Source organism: Camelus bactrianus, chromosome 14 (assembly GCF_048773025.1).
Source record: "Camelus bactrianus isolate YW-2024 breed Bactrian camel chromosome 14, ASM4877302v1, whole genome shotgun sequence".
NCBI classification, from domain to species: Eukaryota; Metazoa; Chordata; class Mammalia; order Artiodactyla; family Camelidae; genus Camelus; species Camelus bactrianus.
Genome location: NC_133552.1, coordinates 14,908,062 through 14,924,031, shown reverse-complemented (window position 1 = coordinate 14,924,031; position 15,970 = coordinate 14,908,062). Strand labels below are relative to the sequence as shown.

Below are 15,970 nucleotides of genomic sequence, written 5' to 3'. Positions count from 1 at the left end.
AATTTCTCTCTGTATTCTCTGAATTCTTTCTAATCACATTACTTTCATAATTTAGGAAAAAGAAAACCCAATTGCATGGATAACCTCCAACTTCAGTATGGTGTCAGCTTTCTATGTCCTTTTGTAAGGCATTTCTCACACCTTTTAAAGTCACAATATCTTTGTAAATATGCTACATTTCTGAATTTAGGGCAGGAATTGACTTTTGGCTTATATTTCACCTTTTTAAATATACCATTGCATTATCCATTTTTGTTGTTCATGAAAGACACTGCCATTGTCATTACCTTGGCTTGGGACTCTAGATATTAGAATGGTACTAGAAGAATAGTACTAAAACAGTTAACAAGAAAAAGGTGTCCTCTGACACACAGAATAGTTACATTCCAGTTAAGCCTTCTATAAAGCAAATTCCCATAATGTGAACTTTCTAACTCATTTCCATTGTAGATGTAGATACATTTCTAAGAAAAAGTTGAACTGAAAATTTTTGCTGATAGCTTAAATTACTGTCTTTCCTATGGCATAAGCATCACAAGTATATCCTACTTGGCAGTAGCCTGGCTCCCCACTTAAAACTCCCAGAAGAGCTCTTCCTTTCCTCCCCTGCATATGTGCAGTATTGGATATGAGCAAGGAGTGCCAACATAGTACATAGACTACAGCCGACCAAAAAAACTGATTAAAGTTTAGCATAATTAGATTTCTGCTTGCAATATTTTCTAGATCGGGTTTACTTAGAATAAAATGTGTATATAATTCTACACTGAGCAAAAGGAACTTTGTTCATACCAATTACATTTCCATCTCAAGTAAGTTCTTGTTAGTTGGTAGGTAATACTTATCAGTTATCCATTAAATACCTATTTTCACTTTCCACAGTATTACATGCTGTTTACTTCACTTACCTAGATAGATCTAGCTTGCCAGCTACGGAATGCTAGACTTTGACAGTACTTTCTGCAAGCTGGAATTAACTTCAAATGCAGGTAGGTGATGAGAACTTTTAATGGATACCAACCTGTTGGGGATAATAATTTAGGTTAATGATTGCTTAGTATATTGTTGTGAAAGAAGACAGTTTGTTCGAGGGGTAAACATTTTGCCACCTTCATTTAAACCTATTTACATTTATTTGGGAGGAAAGAAACCAGACATTTCTGGTTCATAAAAGTTTTACAGAAGTCAGTAGTTCCAATTTAAATTAATTCTAACTCTTTAAGTCAAAGATAAGCAGTCTGTGTTTGGTTGGTACCAGACTAGGAAAATAATTTAGGCTATATATGTTTCATTCAAATTCAGATACTTATTTCATTCAAATTGATTTCATCTGGGTGGGGAAGAATGGGATTCAACACCATTTATTTAGTATCTTCATAGATTTCTCAGTAGTTGTAGATCAGGATATCTGATCTAACTGGAACCCCAAAACTATTGATTAATGCTGTGGATTTACAGAATTACAGAATAACATCTTGTGTGACTTATCAAGTGACTCAGGAAAAACAAAGGAGGGAAAAGAAGATAAGGAGGGAAAAGAAGATAAGAAGGGTAAAGAGGCATGTGGGAGATAAGGAAGGAATAAGAATAAAATCAAAAGATTATATTCCTTAAAACAGTATGCGGAAGATGAGTTAAAAGACTAAAAGGAAAGAGTCAGAAAAAAAAAAACAACAAAGGAAAGAGTCAAGGCAAAATAATGGCACAGAGAAGAGACTGAAGGAAAGGGAAAAAAAATTTTTTCCTGAGTTTGTCTGGACTAGGAAGATAATATTCTAGTTTTTATGTTTTTGAGAATGTAATCTTAGTCCAAAAACTCTTTGTTAGCTTTCTCAGTAGGTGGGCCGTCCAAGCTGCTGGACCTTCTGTACTAGGTTTATTTTGTCCTCATCAGGAATCCTACTAGAAATACCTTGCGGGGAATTTAAACTACTACTTACTCTAGGATAATTCCAGAAAGGATAATTTACTTATATTTCATATGGACACATAGGTAACTTTTATATTGTGTTTGCAAGGGCCACATCACAATCAGATAACCATTTTAGATACTATATGTGACATAGTAATTTTAATATTCCTTTTTTATCAGAAATCTTGTCTTTATTAGATCTCACTTTATCCTGTTTTGATCATGTAAGTTTTTTGGAACAGTCTCTAAAAGCCAGAATGAAGTGTTAATAACACGTTGATACAAAGTACTTAAAAACTTTGTAAATAATTTTCATATATTTAGGTATCTTTCACAATGTTTGTACAATGAGGAGAAAAACTGTATTGTGTGTAAGTAGTTTGTCAGAGATCATAGATCGAGAGCCAAACAAGTATGTCGTTCTCCTCACAGGCTTAGATCCAGAGATTTCCAATAATACATTTTTATTTTATAAAAGATAAAACAATAGAAGTTTAAAAAATTTTATAAAAGATAAAACAAAGAGCAAATTAAGCTCTTCTTATAGTTAGCTAATGTTTCTGAAGTTTTACTTTTTTAGCTCAATATGGTTTTCATATAATTAGTTCCCATCTTTAGTTTTTTTCCCAACTTTGTATTGTGGAAATTTTCAAATATACTGAAAAATTTAAAAAATTACTACAGTAAATATCCTTACAACCTCTACCTAGATTCAATAGTTGTTAATAGAGTCTTAGCAAGTTTCAAGAAAGCATTATTAGTGGATCTCATACTAAAGTAGAATACAGTATACTGCTTGAAAACAAGATGAACTAGTATGATGAGCAGAAATGAGGTTTTAAAAAGGTGAGCCCTTTTATTCTAAGAATTGTTCCAAGATAACGTTGATAGCTCTCTGTTTAGTAGAGCTCACGTAATTGAGTTTTGTCTGTGAATTGAGATTCAGTATTTGCTGTCTAGTTACTTGTTAGGTATTTAGATACTGCTTTGAAATTCCTGATTTCAGAATACCTCAAAGCAGGATGGAAATTTGGTTTAAATCCCTCAGATACAAAGTGTAATATATTGGCTTTTCTTTCTGTCTTCTAATGGGATTAGGGGAAAAAATCATGGGTATTATTTTGAACTATATGATATTGCTATAGACTAATGAAATTCAAAGATTTAACTGGAAAGTTTCTTTTAATAAATAGGTTTTATTAAAATTAACTTTTAACAGTGAATAAAATGAGCACCTTTTGAGTTACAACCATTTGGAATTGATCATTTAAAAACCAAAGGGCTTCCAGAAGGGAGAAGTCATAGATACTAGCTTTTACTTCTATCTTATGATTCCTTTCCTAAGTGTTGGCTTTTCCATTTTTAATATTCTAGTTGTTGGTTTTCATTTGTAGAGACTGTTGTTACTATATACTCAATCAAGGTAGGATTAATAAGTTCTTGTAGTCTTCCTTGAATGTGGATATCTGGGAAGTTTGCCTAAAAATAAATCTGTGGTGGTGTTATACAACTGTGCATTTGTCCAAACTCATAGAATGTGTACCAAAAAGAGTGAGTTATATTCCACATAAAAAGTATGGTTTAAAGTATAAATATGGTAGGAAAATTAAGTTGAAAACCCAAGAGGTGGTAGACAACTACTTTCTTTGTTGGTATAAACTTGAGGAAAGTTTTAATTGGTGGAAAAATACATTTTTATGCTTCAAAATTTAGAGTTGATATTCAGAAACACATTTGAAGGAAGAAATGAATCTTGGAAAACTTGTTTGCCTTTATGTACTTAATTTGACATTGGTTAAGTTGAAATTTTATGACTGGTGAACAATGATTTTGTTCCCATAAAGTTTCTTGACCTCTATATTGGGTAAAAACTTGTCCCCCAAAAGAGGGGATATGTACTTTAGTTTCTTCAAAGGAGTAAGCTCAATTGATTTATTTAGATTTTTATGTGTCAGCCACACTTTAAGAAAAGGATCTATAAGTTCTTTTACTGTGAAGCATACCCTTCACTTAGTGAGATAAAAACTTTATTTATTATGTATTCTCCTTTAAAACTTTTAAGGCAATGGACTTGCCGTGGTTTCTTGGGTTGTTAGGTTAATATATTTTAATTTTCCCTAAAAGTCAGCTGTGGAAGTGGTCACATAGCTTTGTCAGAGAAAGTTCTGAGTATAAAGCTAAGAAAAGAAGAGAAAAGGAAATAGTGTTTAGTTTTAAAGTAAATGAAAAATGAGAACCTTTAAATTATAAACATTAATTTGTAAGTTTATCACTAAAAATGGAACAGGATCTACCATAATTTTGATGCAATTTAAAAAAATGTCTAAATTCTCCTATATGTGACATTTTCTTTTTTAATTCTGATCATACTGGATTGCCTTAAAATTCGTGGCCCCTCTTGCAGTGTCCTTCTCAGTTCTCCTCAAAGTTTCTCTTTGCCTTGTGTGCCCCTTTCTCCTTCTCATGCCAGATACTTGGAATCCTTCGTTTTTCTTCTTATTTATTTAATGCTTGGATAGTATTCTCTGGAAATATTAACCTTGCAAGGCTGAGTAAATTAGGTTTGCTTTATTGAATGCTGCCCCCATTACTTTTGTGTTTCTACCGTTTCATCCAAAGTCTAGCCTTAGCATAGAATTCTTAGGTGAAAGATGATAGAGAGCAATGGAGGTGATGCAGTATAGAACTAGGACTGGGGATAGAGGATCATCAGAAGTGTTCCTTCTTTGTTCTAAAGGATCAGAATGTTTTAAGGCAATTCTTTTTAGCACACTGACCTCAGTCTCTATAGCCATTCTCTTCCTAGTGCTTTTCCCCCCAATCTTTTTTTGGTGGGGAGGAGGTAATTATATATGTTTGTTTATTATTTAATTTTTTAATAGCAGCACTAGGGATGAATCCAAGACCTCGTGCATGCTAAGCACACACAATACCACTGAGCTATACCCTCCCCCACAAAGTAGTTACAAGGGAATCTACATCCCAATTCTTTTTTTTTTTTAAGTAGAGGTACTAGGGGTTGAACCAGGACCTCGTGCATACTAAGCATGTGCTCTACCACTGAGCTATTTCTCTCCCCTCTCTGATGCTTTTCAAAGGTTGTATGATTTCTCCTGTCACAAAAGATTTCTCAGAAAAATAAGCTCATTACACGTTTTTGCCATATGACACTAAATTTTACAGAATACTCTTTGCTTTAATTCTACATATATATGTATTATACATTTATTATACATGTATCTCTCACAATGTAAAACCATAAAGTAATTAGTCCTGCAAGCTCAGCTTATCTTTTAAATACTATTTATCTTGTAGATTGTAGCTCCAATTGTGATTCTTAAAATTACTGTTAAAAATTTATTTTCTTTTGGTTATAGGATGGCTTATAGATTATTAGACCCTATTTTATTACTTTGGTGGTCATGTGATATATATACATATTTATGTATATACGTGTATATACATCCTTCAGTAAACTGAATGAGGACATATTTAGCACTATTTTGGGTTTTAAAACTTTAGGAATAAAAGTTTTAAAATGTACATTTTAAAAGAAGAAACTTGCATTGGAGAAACGGTATTCTCTAGCTCAGATCTCAAATATTTTGCTCGCAGGACCCCTTTACACTCTTAAAAATGGAGGCTCCCAAGAGCTTTTTTTATGTGTGTATTATATATATTTACTGTATTAGAAATTAAAACAGGAAATTTTAAGATAATTAATTCATTTAAAATAACAATGATAAACCTATTACATGTTATCATAATTTGTGAAAACTATTTTTCAAAACAAAATTGTGAGAAGGGTGGCATTGCTTTATATATATTTATAGATCTCTTTAATGGATTGCCTTTATCTGCCTCTGCATTACACCTGTTGCAGTAAGTTATCTGGGTTGAAATACAAAGAAAATCAAATCTGGCCTTGCCACAGATACGTAGTTGGTGAAGGGAGGAATATTTTAATAGCTTTTTCTGATAACTGTGGATCTTCTTTGATACTATACCAAAACTCTACAAGTGGTTGTTTCTTGAAAGTTAGTTGCAGGATAGAATCTGAAGTCATGTTTTTGAACATACTGGTCTTTTGATCTTTTACTCATGCATGATTTATCACATGCACTAGTGATTTGAGCCAGTTAGTTCAAATAGTGACTTACGTCATTATACAATGATCTCCCCCCTAAAAAAACCAAAATCCACATTTGTTAATATCATCACTTATTTTGTTAGAAAAGTCTTTAATTAATGGTAAGCTATCATGCTCTTAAGTGACAAAAATCCAGTTTTCACTAAAAATTCAACATTTGTCATTGGCAACAGTGTCATTTGTTTTCCTTGAAGCAGTGGGCTCATTTTGTTCATTGTCAAGAAAAAGTTTGTCAGATATCTAAGTCTGAACAGCCATTGTTTGTCATTCGTTCTTTTACATAAAGGTGGTGTTCCATGAAAAAAACAGCTGGTTCAGCTTGCAGCTCAATCACCTAACTGCTTTTCCTCCAGACAGTATCTGCTACTATACAGTAGAAATGCTTTGTGTTTATTTCACTTTGTCACACAAAATATTAAAAAGACATGTATACAAGGATCAAGATGTAATAAAATGAACAATTTTTACTGCTTCATCAAGAACATTCTCAAATGAAACTGGCTACCCCACCCCTGCCCCACTGTGGGTGTGTGGTGGTGAAGAATACAAAGACCAGGAGTCCAGTTTGGTGCTACCTATTGCCTTGTTTGGATCCTGTTAAGGCTCCAGCAGTGTCTGCTCACCATTGCTTTTCCAATGCATTGTCAACACAGTGCTGAAAGTAAATAACAGCCCAGTGTTACTATGAAAATAGTACTGTTCTCATGGATGCCCTGGAAGAGTCTTAGGGACGCCCAGGTTTCTGCCCACCACATCTTGGAGGACTGATTTCTCTAGATGGCACAAGATGGCTTTGATTACTGTTTCTGTGGTTTTAAAAAATACTCATTTAATTCTCTAGGGAAGAATTAATTATAACTCTCTCATTTTATGTTCTTACCTCTGATTTTAATAATTCTAATCTTGCCTTTGAAATAGGAAAAAAGCTAGTTTTTAATAAAAGTCTACATGAAAGTACACACTTGAATTTATATTTCTGTGCTTCTTTCTTTGAATAGCATACCATTTCATAATTGTGGGCCCAAACTAAAGAGCTCATTCTGTTCAGACACTGAGTAGCTTTGTTTCTGACAGCTAGTAGTCAGCTCTGTTTTAAAACAAGCAGTTGGGCCCTGCTGGCTCAACTTGCAGTCATCCTAGTCCTAACCCTGTCTCAGCCAAAGACTGTTGTTGGAAAGCCCACACAAAGGCCTTGTGTACAGGGAGCCCTGCTAATAAGGAGCATGTTCTAGCCCCAGCAGATTAAATCTGCTTTGGTTGCATTCCCTTCCCAAATTTTTCACTTGTTTCCTTTGTTTGACTGGTTATTTCAGTGAAAGATCATTTTTAATGCCTGTGAAGATAGTTTCTTCTAATTATTCCATAGTCCAAGTGGAGGGGAGTACTGGAGTAAAATAAAATGTTTCTTTTTCTCTGGTAGGAGATGTGATGGAGCTGCTTGAAGAAGATCTCACGTGCCCAATTTGTTGCAGTCTGTTTGATGATCCTCGAGTTTTGCCTTGCTCGCACAACTTTTGCAAAAAATGCTTAGAAGGGATCTTAGAGGGGAATGTGCGGAATTCATTGTGGAGGTCATCTCCATTCAAGTGCCCCACATGCCGGAAGGAAACTTCAGCTACTGGAGTCAATAGTCTGCAGGTTAATTACTCCCTGAAGGGTATTGTGGAAAAGTACAACAAGATCAAGGTCTCTCCCAAAATGCCAGTGTGCAAAGGACACTTGGGGCAGCCTCTCAACATTTTCTGCCTGACCGATATGCAGCTGATTTGTGGGGTCTGTGCAACTCGTGGTGACCACACCAAGCATGTCTTCTGTTCCATTGAAGAAGCCTATATTCAGGAAAGGGATGCCTTTGAGTCCCTCTTCCAGAGCTTTGAGACCTGGCGTCGGGGAGATGCTCTTTCTCGTTTGGATACCTTGGAAACTAGCAAAAGGAAATCTCTACAGTTACTGACTAAAGATTCAGATAAAGTAAAGGAGTTTTTTGAGAAGTTACAGCACACATTAGATCAAAAGAAGAATGAAATCCTGTCTGACTTTGAGACCATGAAACTTGCAGTTATGCAGGCCTATGACCCAGAGATCAACAAACTCAACACCATCTTGCAGGAACAGCGAATGGCCTTTAACATTGCTGAGGCTTTCAAAGATGTGTCAGAACCCATCATATTTCTGCAACAGATGCAGGAGTTCAGGGAGAAAATAAAAGTAATCAAGGAAACTCCTTTGCCTCCATCTAATTTGCCTACAAGCCCTTTAATGAAGAACTTTGATACCAGTCAGTGGGAAGACATAAAACTGGTAGATGTGGATAAACTTTCTTTGCCTCAAGACACTGGCACATTCATCAGCAGGATTCCTTGGAGCTTTTATCAGTTATTTGTGGTAGTCGTTCTGCTTGGCCTTCTTGTCTTCTTCAGTCCTACCATATTCCTAGAATGGTCTTTATTTGATGGAATCGCAACTTGGAAAGACAATCTTTCAAATTTCAGTTCCTATCTGACTAAATCAGCTGATTTTGTAGAACAATCAGTTTTTTACTGGGAAGAGTTGATGGATGGGTTTTTCATTTTCAGTGAAAGACTGAAGAATTTTACTTTGGTGGTGCTGAACAATGTGGCAGAATTTGTGTGCAAATATAAACTATTATAAAATCTGTTTCAAGTACATAGTTCTGTGTCTTTTGTTAGAAATTTGTTAGAATACAGCGTGATAGTTCAGATTTGGTCAAGATTCCAGTCAGATCATTTTCCTCCAAAAGTATTCCTTTCAAAAAGAATGTCCTACACATGTTGAAAATTAGGTAGCATAAAGATAAAAATGAAAATTAGGTAGCCTAAAGATAAAAATGAAAATTTATAGTTTAGTCCTGAACCTTCCTTCCTCCTTTTTAAACTGCTTTTGAAATAAGCACCCTACCCCCAATATTGGCTGTGTTTATGCTATGGAAAAAGGAGGTGGAAGAGCACATGACTTAGTATTGTATTGATGAGTTGGTGTAATAATGATTGTTCTTAAGCATGTAATAAAGACTACTCCTGTAAAGCAACTTTATTTTGAGAGTGAACATTCTTTTAAAAAGGAATAATATGTGGATAGATTGAATTTCCATCTTTTTCTGCAGAGTTGATTTCCTTTTTCAGTACAATGTATATCTCATGTATACAGAAAGGCATTTTCTTGTTCTAAACTTACATTTTTAGGAGGGTGGGGATTTCAGCTTGCCTTTTATCTGCTTAGGTTTTGTAAATGTATCACCAAAGGAATTTGGTGATAAACTATTAAGTGTTAGGTGGCTTTGCAAGCAGAGGCATGGGTAAGAAAAAATGTCTCACACATGGCAAGAGCAGAAAATGGGAAAGCCTCCTTTTTACTGGCAGCTAAGTGTTGTTCCAGAGTATCATGGTAACTGTACAACCAACCAATCCACTTGTTTAAAAAATTTAAGAGCAGTAAGACTAATTTGACAATAGATGAAATAATCTATTAGCTATTATAAAGTACACAGTAATCAGCTAAATTCAAATGCTGTCGTATCTACTCACATGAGATAAAGATGCCCGATATCCCACAGAACAAAAATACCTAATTTTATTACCCTGTATAGAATTCAGATGAAAACAAGAAGTGGCCTTATCTTAGAACTGCTTTCAGTCGACCTCATTTCTGTCATGGGACAAGACATTCCTTTGAAAGCCAAGAGTGTCTTTACCCTAGTCCATTAATTGGTTGAGAGGAGGTAACACAAGCAGGGACAGGGAATAAAGGTGGCAACTAAACTTAAAAGTACAGAGGAATCATTCTAGCTATGAGAAGAAGAGTCGAATTAAGCTGCTAGTTGAGGTAATGGCTGCCTCATTCCCAACTGACAATTCATGACTGAACCACTAAATTGCTAAAGGGATCATAAGAAATTAAGACAATGTTTCTCTGTAAATCTTACCTCTGCCATGAGGACTTGTAGATAATAGGCCTGGGGAAGAGGAATGCTTTTCTGCTCCCAGCATTTTTTTTTTAAATACAGATTTACAAGGGGAAGTTTTCATGAAGAATTTTTTTTTAATGGGATACAGTAAAGGAATCTATTTGACACTTGTCCTCAGATGTTGGCAGTTTTCCTTAACTATCCAGTTCCTCCTCTGTTGCTTTTTCATTTTGTATACTACAAGTTCCCAAGCAACTCCCAGATTTATAAACATAGCTATGGATACACTATTTGCTTTACAGCAGTTACCTGGAAATCTAGGTCTCTGTTTTTGTTACTTTCCCCTTCCCTACATTTCTTAATCATACATAACAACATTTGCGGTTATAGGTTGATTAACAAGTGCCTAAGTCTATGGCTTATGATTTGTAGCCTCCAGTTTGAAGCAAGAGAAGAATGAGTAGTCAGGAACTGGTTACTTTGAACGTTGGAGGCAAGATATTCACCACAAGATCTTCAACCATAAAGCAGTTTCCTGCTTCTCGGCTGACACGAATGTTAGATGGCAGAGACCAGGAATTCAAGATGGTTGGTGGCCAGATTTTTGTGGACAGAGATGGTGTTTTATTTAGTTTCATCTTAGATTTTTTGAGAACTCACCAGCTTTTATTACCCACTGACTTTTCAGACTATCTCAGGCTTCAGAGAGAGGCTCTGTTCTATGAACTTGATCCTCTGGTGGATCTCTTAAACCAAGAACACCTACTACAGCCAAGACCTGCTCTTGTGGAGGTGCATTTCCTAAACCGAAACACTCAAGCTTTTTTCAGAGTGTTTGGCTCTTGCAGCAAAACAATTGAGATGCTAACTGGGAGGATTACAGTGTTTCTAGAGCAACCTTCAGCACCGACCTGGAGTAGTAACTCTTTCCCTCCTCAGGTGACCTTACTTCCACTGCCTCCACAAAGACCTTCTTACCATGACCTGGTTTTCCAGTGTGGCTCTGACAGCACTACTGATAACCTAACTGGAATCAGGTATTTTGTACTTTAAAAGCATCTCTTTTATACAAGTTTCTGATGTTTCCTCTCAAAACCAAAAGTTTCTCATGCCTGAAACTTTTGGAAAAAATGACTACTCAAAATAATTTTGAGGGGTAACCAGTAGAGTTGGGTGGAATGACCAGATTATTATTGTCCAAACTGGGATACTTTTCAGTGTGTAAGAAGGAATTGTTATTACGTGAGACAATAGAAGTAAATCAAGATTGTCCAGGGAAAATGGACTATGGCCATTCAAGTTGTAGGAGGGAATAATTTTATAGATTATGTTCCATTGCTATGGAATGAGATGCTTTTTTCTCCTTAAGAGATTCCTTTAGTGGCTGGCATGTAGTAAAGTCTCAACAGTTTGTCCTGATTTCCTTACAGTCTATGTATATTTGTTCTTTCAGTCCTGATTTGCCTACTGATTTTTCTCCATTCCACTTTATTTTTAAACACCATTAAGGCAGATATACCCCATGGCAAATTTGGTATCCTCTTACATCTTTGGCACTCTGAGAAAACTCAAAATATTGGGATAGGCTGTCAGTATATTAAGGGTAGTTGCTTCTGAATCAATTATTCACTTTCTCCCCCTGTTATTCTTGGCTGGACCCTAAGGCTGATTTCCACTCTGCTGTCACGGACACTTCTTTCCCCTGCTTAAAAATGTCTTAATGCTGTCCCACTATTATTTTACTAACTGTAAAAGCTGGCTTTAATTTTCAGAAAGAAAAAGAAGTCTGCATATGTTCTTTACTAATAGTATTTAAAGTAAAATAGACTTTTTTGAGGGTAAAGGTAGACAGACATATTTTGAGATATTTTCTTAACTTTCGCAGTAGCCATCAGGAACAATCAATGTTTGCCCCCCCTCAACATACCCCTTGGTCCTGTACATTAGCTTAAGAACACTGGGCAGTATGATAACTCTTAAGTTTTTACGAATTATAATTTCTCGCCCTTCCAAAGAGGTCTGAATGTCATTTTGGTGAAAGAAAGCCAGTTAAATTAACAGGCTAATTGTGAAGAAAACCTAAGACCCAATTTTCATCTCAGACTGTTTTAAGATACCTCTGGGCCCAACTGGTGTAGCACTAACATAAACAGAGGGGAAATTATCAGTTTTTTGTTTTTTAAAATTTGATTGAGTGGTTAAGATCTTTGAGGATCCCTTTCCAAAAAGTTAAAAACCTAAGGAAAAGTGGTGTCATAATGATTTTAAGAAGAAATGTGCAAAGTAAAAAGATATCCTGGAAATACTAAATGCTCTTTAAAAACTGCATTTGGAGAAAATATAATCTTAAAAAAATTAGACACTTAAGTTGGGATATTCTTGTACACAGTGACTATATTTTCTCCTTTGTTATTAAGTGTTTGTGTTTTATGAATAGTACTACAATTTTTTCATCTTAATGAGAGAATGGCATTATATTTAAATTCCAAAATAGACAGTTGGAAAACTGGAAGCTATTTTTAAAATTGACTTTCTTCTTGCATCACCAAATAGTATTCTTTTCAGTTGTTTGAAGTTTAGAATTTTTTCCAGCCTATAAGTGTTTGTGATTTTTTTCTATTGTATCAGTTTCAAAGTAGAATTAAATAATTGGAATAAGGTGACATTATTAGAAGTTCAGGTGATCAGATAAAAACTCTTGATCTTAAAAGGCCCACCTGAGGTATATAACTGCCTAGCTAGCAATCTTTTTTTTTTTTTTTTTTTTTCTTGCTCACTCCTTGGTCTGGAAAGCAGAGGATTAAGCCTAAATAGCTCCTAGAAGTCTGGTGTATCATCCAGTTGTTAATAAGTATGTTCCACTAACATGACTTACCATTCTAAGGTCTTGTTAACCTAGCAGGTTGCTCAGTTATTATCTCTTAAGTTCACAGTACTAGAAATATTTGGCTTGCATCTTGCAGAGGTACAGTCATATGATACCATATTATCAAGCTCAAGTTATAGTCTCAGGATTCCAGAGCCTCTTTGATAGCCATATTCTATCTGATCTTTCCTTTTTAAACTAGCTCAACCTTTTAAGTTTTTAAAATAAGTTTTGATTTTCTGTTTCCCATTGATTTCTTCTATCCTTTTCTTGTGCCTTGAAATCTTTCATTTCTCAATCTGGCCTCTTAGGGAATCTAGTATTTTGGCCCAGTGTTTTCTTGAGAGTACATTCCACTTTGTTACCACCTACTATATACTATTTGCATCTTAATTTTGTGAGATGTCCTGCAACTTTTTTTCCTTTGACAAATGTTTCTAGGTTATATAATTAAGATCTGGGGCTTGGGAGTAGATGAAATGATTTACAAATGTTAAAAATTTGCTGTATCAAGCATAATAAATATTTTTTGATATTTACTTTGTAGTTTTACAATTCTTACACTTTATGATTGAATTCTTTTCTTTGCCTAGAATGAGTTTCTAAATGTGAGCTGCAGTAACCACACTCTATTTCAATCATAATTAAAAGGAGACTAGGGATGTCCCCAAGGCTCTTTTTATCCTATAAAACCACAGATAGTTTAGGTTGCTGCCTCAAACTAATTTAAGTTAGCCTTCTCTTCACATCTCACAAACACATGGTGGGAGGACACAAAGACATAAAAATATCCTGGATGGTAGATGAAGAAGGGGCAATACAGCTATTATTTGCAGACATGTTGATATTATTAAAGCAACATGTCAATCTGAAAAGTTCAGGTATATTTTTCTTGAATTTTATGTATTAGTTCTACTGAGTTTTCCTGGAAATAGAAAGTTTTGTCATTTTGACTCCAGAAGCCTTTCAACCCCTCATTTTCCTCTTCAACAATGAACAGTTATTGAGTGAAAATTGACAATAAAATCTTCTTGATAAACTGGGAGTTCGAGATTTGCAGATACTGACTGGTATATATAAAATAGATAAACAAGTTTATACTGTATAGTGCAGGAAAATATATTCAATATCTTGTAGTAGCTTATGGTGAAAGAGAATATGGAAGTGAATACATGTATTTTCATGTATGAGTGAAGAGTTGTGCTGTACAACAGAAATTGACAGAACATTGTAAACTGACTATAATTCAATAAAAAAAATCATTATTTTACAACAACAACAACAAATCTTGACTTTTTTTCTTTCTTTTTTTGTAGGGGGAGGTAATTAGATTTATTTATTTATTTCTTTATGTAATGGAGGTACTAGGGATTGAACCCAGGACCTCGTGCATGCTAAAGCATGCAGTTCTACCACTGAGCTCTAATCTCCCTCCTTGACATTTAATATCTACAAAATTGCACCTGAAAAAATGTATTTGATAGGAGTAAGTCATAAAAAATTTATAATGTTGATGCTGATAATGGGTAAAATTATATCTAGGGGGAAAATGTTAATGTATCAAATATTCATTAAAATGAATCAATTAAATTGATTAAAACAATATTTAGTAAATTGAAAACAAAAATTGGAAATAAATTACATTATATAAAAATTAAGCTAATTGTTTTATCAAATTGTTTGCTCCAGAGAATAATTTCTGAATGAAATTCATCAGTGTTATATTCCTAAACAGTGGAATTAAAATGACTGGAGATCACAGTAAGGTCTCTCTTTTCAGCAGCCTAGAATTACTGATTTGGATTTATAAATTAAATCTCTAAAAAATCTGATAAAAATGGTATGACACCTTTATTTGAGGTTATAAGTCAAATTTCTGTGTTTAGTTTTGCTAGTATAAAGGGATGCTTTGTAATTTAACATTTTTGTGTGTCCTAGGTATGTTTCTATAAAACCTGATAACCGAAAACTGGCCAATGGAACTAATGTCCTCGGCTTACTGATCGACACTTTATTAATGGAAGGCTTCCGTCTGGTCAGCACCAGAACAGTATCCTCTGAAGACAAAACTGAATGTTATAGCTTTGAAAGGATAAAAAAGGCTGAAGCTCTTGCCATGAACAAAACACTGAAACCAGAGACAACCTTCATGCCAGAGCAATCTCAGAAAAAGAAATGAGGTTCTCTGTTCTCTTTTAGAGTAAAAGGAAATTGCCATTTTGTTGTTTGGAAATTCCATTTTAGGGCATATATGTTAGTCAAATATGTACTCAGCCTAACTTTTTGGCCTTGTCTTCTACCATGCCATCTTTGGGTAACCACAACTTCAACAATGCTTAAGCCACACTAACTGCTTGCTGCTCTTTAAACAACACCGTGCACTTGGTGCTTTGGCATATGTTCCTTCTACCTTCAATGCCTCTTTCTCTTTCTCTTCTTCATAAGCACTTATAAAGCATTCAAGAATGGGCTATGAAATCAGACTGCTTGATTTCTAATCCCAATTCAATCCCTTACTAGCTGTATGACTTCAGCAAGTCATTTAACCTCTCTGTGCCTCAACTTTTTCACCTATCAAATGAGGATAATAAATATATCTCCCTTATAGGAATATGTGAGGATTAAAGGATATAAAGTACTCAACACATTGCCTGGCACACGGTAGGCACTCAGTAACTGTCTGACGAAGATGATGAAGGAGGGTGGCCCACTTTCAATTGCGCCTCTCTTGTGGTCTTGTTTTCCTCCTTTCCTAGGCATATTAGTCAGCTCTTTCCTCTATAAAGATGTATATGCCACCATAAAAACACAGTTTTCTCACTTGATGTGAGTTCGATCCACTCAACAGTTCTAACTCTGCTCTGTGTAAAGCACTGTGCTGAACACTTGGTGAGAGAAATAATACTTTTGTTACCAATTAGCATCTACTTTGGTGAAAAGCTTTTGAATAACTTCTACTGACATTTAAAATACACATTTTACTTTGACTTAGTGAGTCCTCTTGTAGGAATTCCTTATACATGTGTCATTTAAAACATCAGGATATCCCTAGTACCTCCTCCAAACATAAATAAATGAATAAACCTAACTATCTCCCCCTCATAAAACAAGCAAACA

At 34.8% G+C, this 15,970-nt stretch overlaps 2 protein-coding genes across 8 annotated transcripts in view; both read left to right on the top strand.

Annotated features, from left to right (window-relative positions):
* The window catches only part of TRIM13 (tripartite motif containing 13), a 39,522-nt gene extending 30,411 nt beyond the window's left edge, over positions 1-9,111 (top strand). For 4 of the 7 annotated variants that reach the window (XM_045514063.2, XM_074378136.1, XM_074378135.1 and 1 more), the window contains 2 exons: positions 883-989; positions 7,483-9,111. In XM_045514063.2, the coding sequence (XP_045370019.2) occupies positions 938-989; positions 7,483-8,714 (1,284 nt within the window). In that variant the 5' untranslated portion in view covers positions 883-937 and the 3' untranslated portion in view covers positions 8,715-9,111. The remainder of the gene's footprint in view (positions 1-882; positions 990-7,482) is intronic. The other 3 variants (XM_045514064.2, XM_074378138.1, XM_074378139.1) reach the window with 1 other exon arrangement.
* Positions 9,112-9,261: 150 nt separating this feature from the next.
* Positions 9,262-15,549, top strand: KCNRG (potassium channel regulator). The gene is made up of 2 exons (XM_010951430.3): positions 9,262-11,024; positions 14,792-15,549. Exons 1-2 carry the CDS (start codon positions 10,444-10,446, stop codon positions 15,030-15,032), a joined length of 822 nt encoding a protein of 273 aa, XP_010949732.2. The 5' UTR covers positions 9,262-10,443; the 3' UTR covers positions 15,033-15,549.
* The last annotated feature ends 421 nt before the right edge of the window (positions 15,550-15,970 follow it).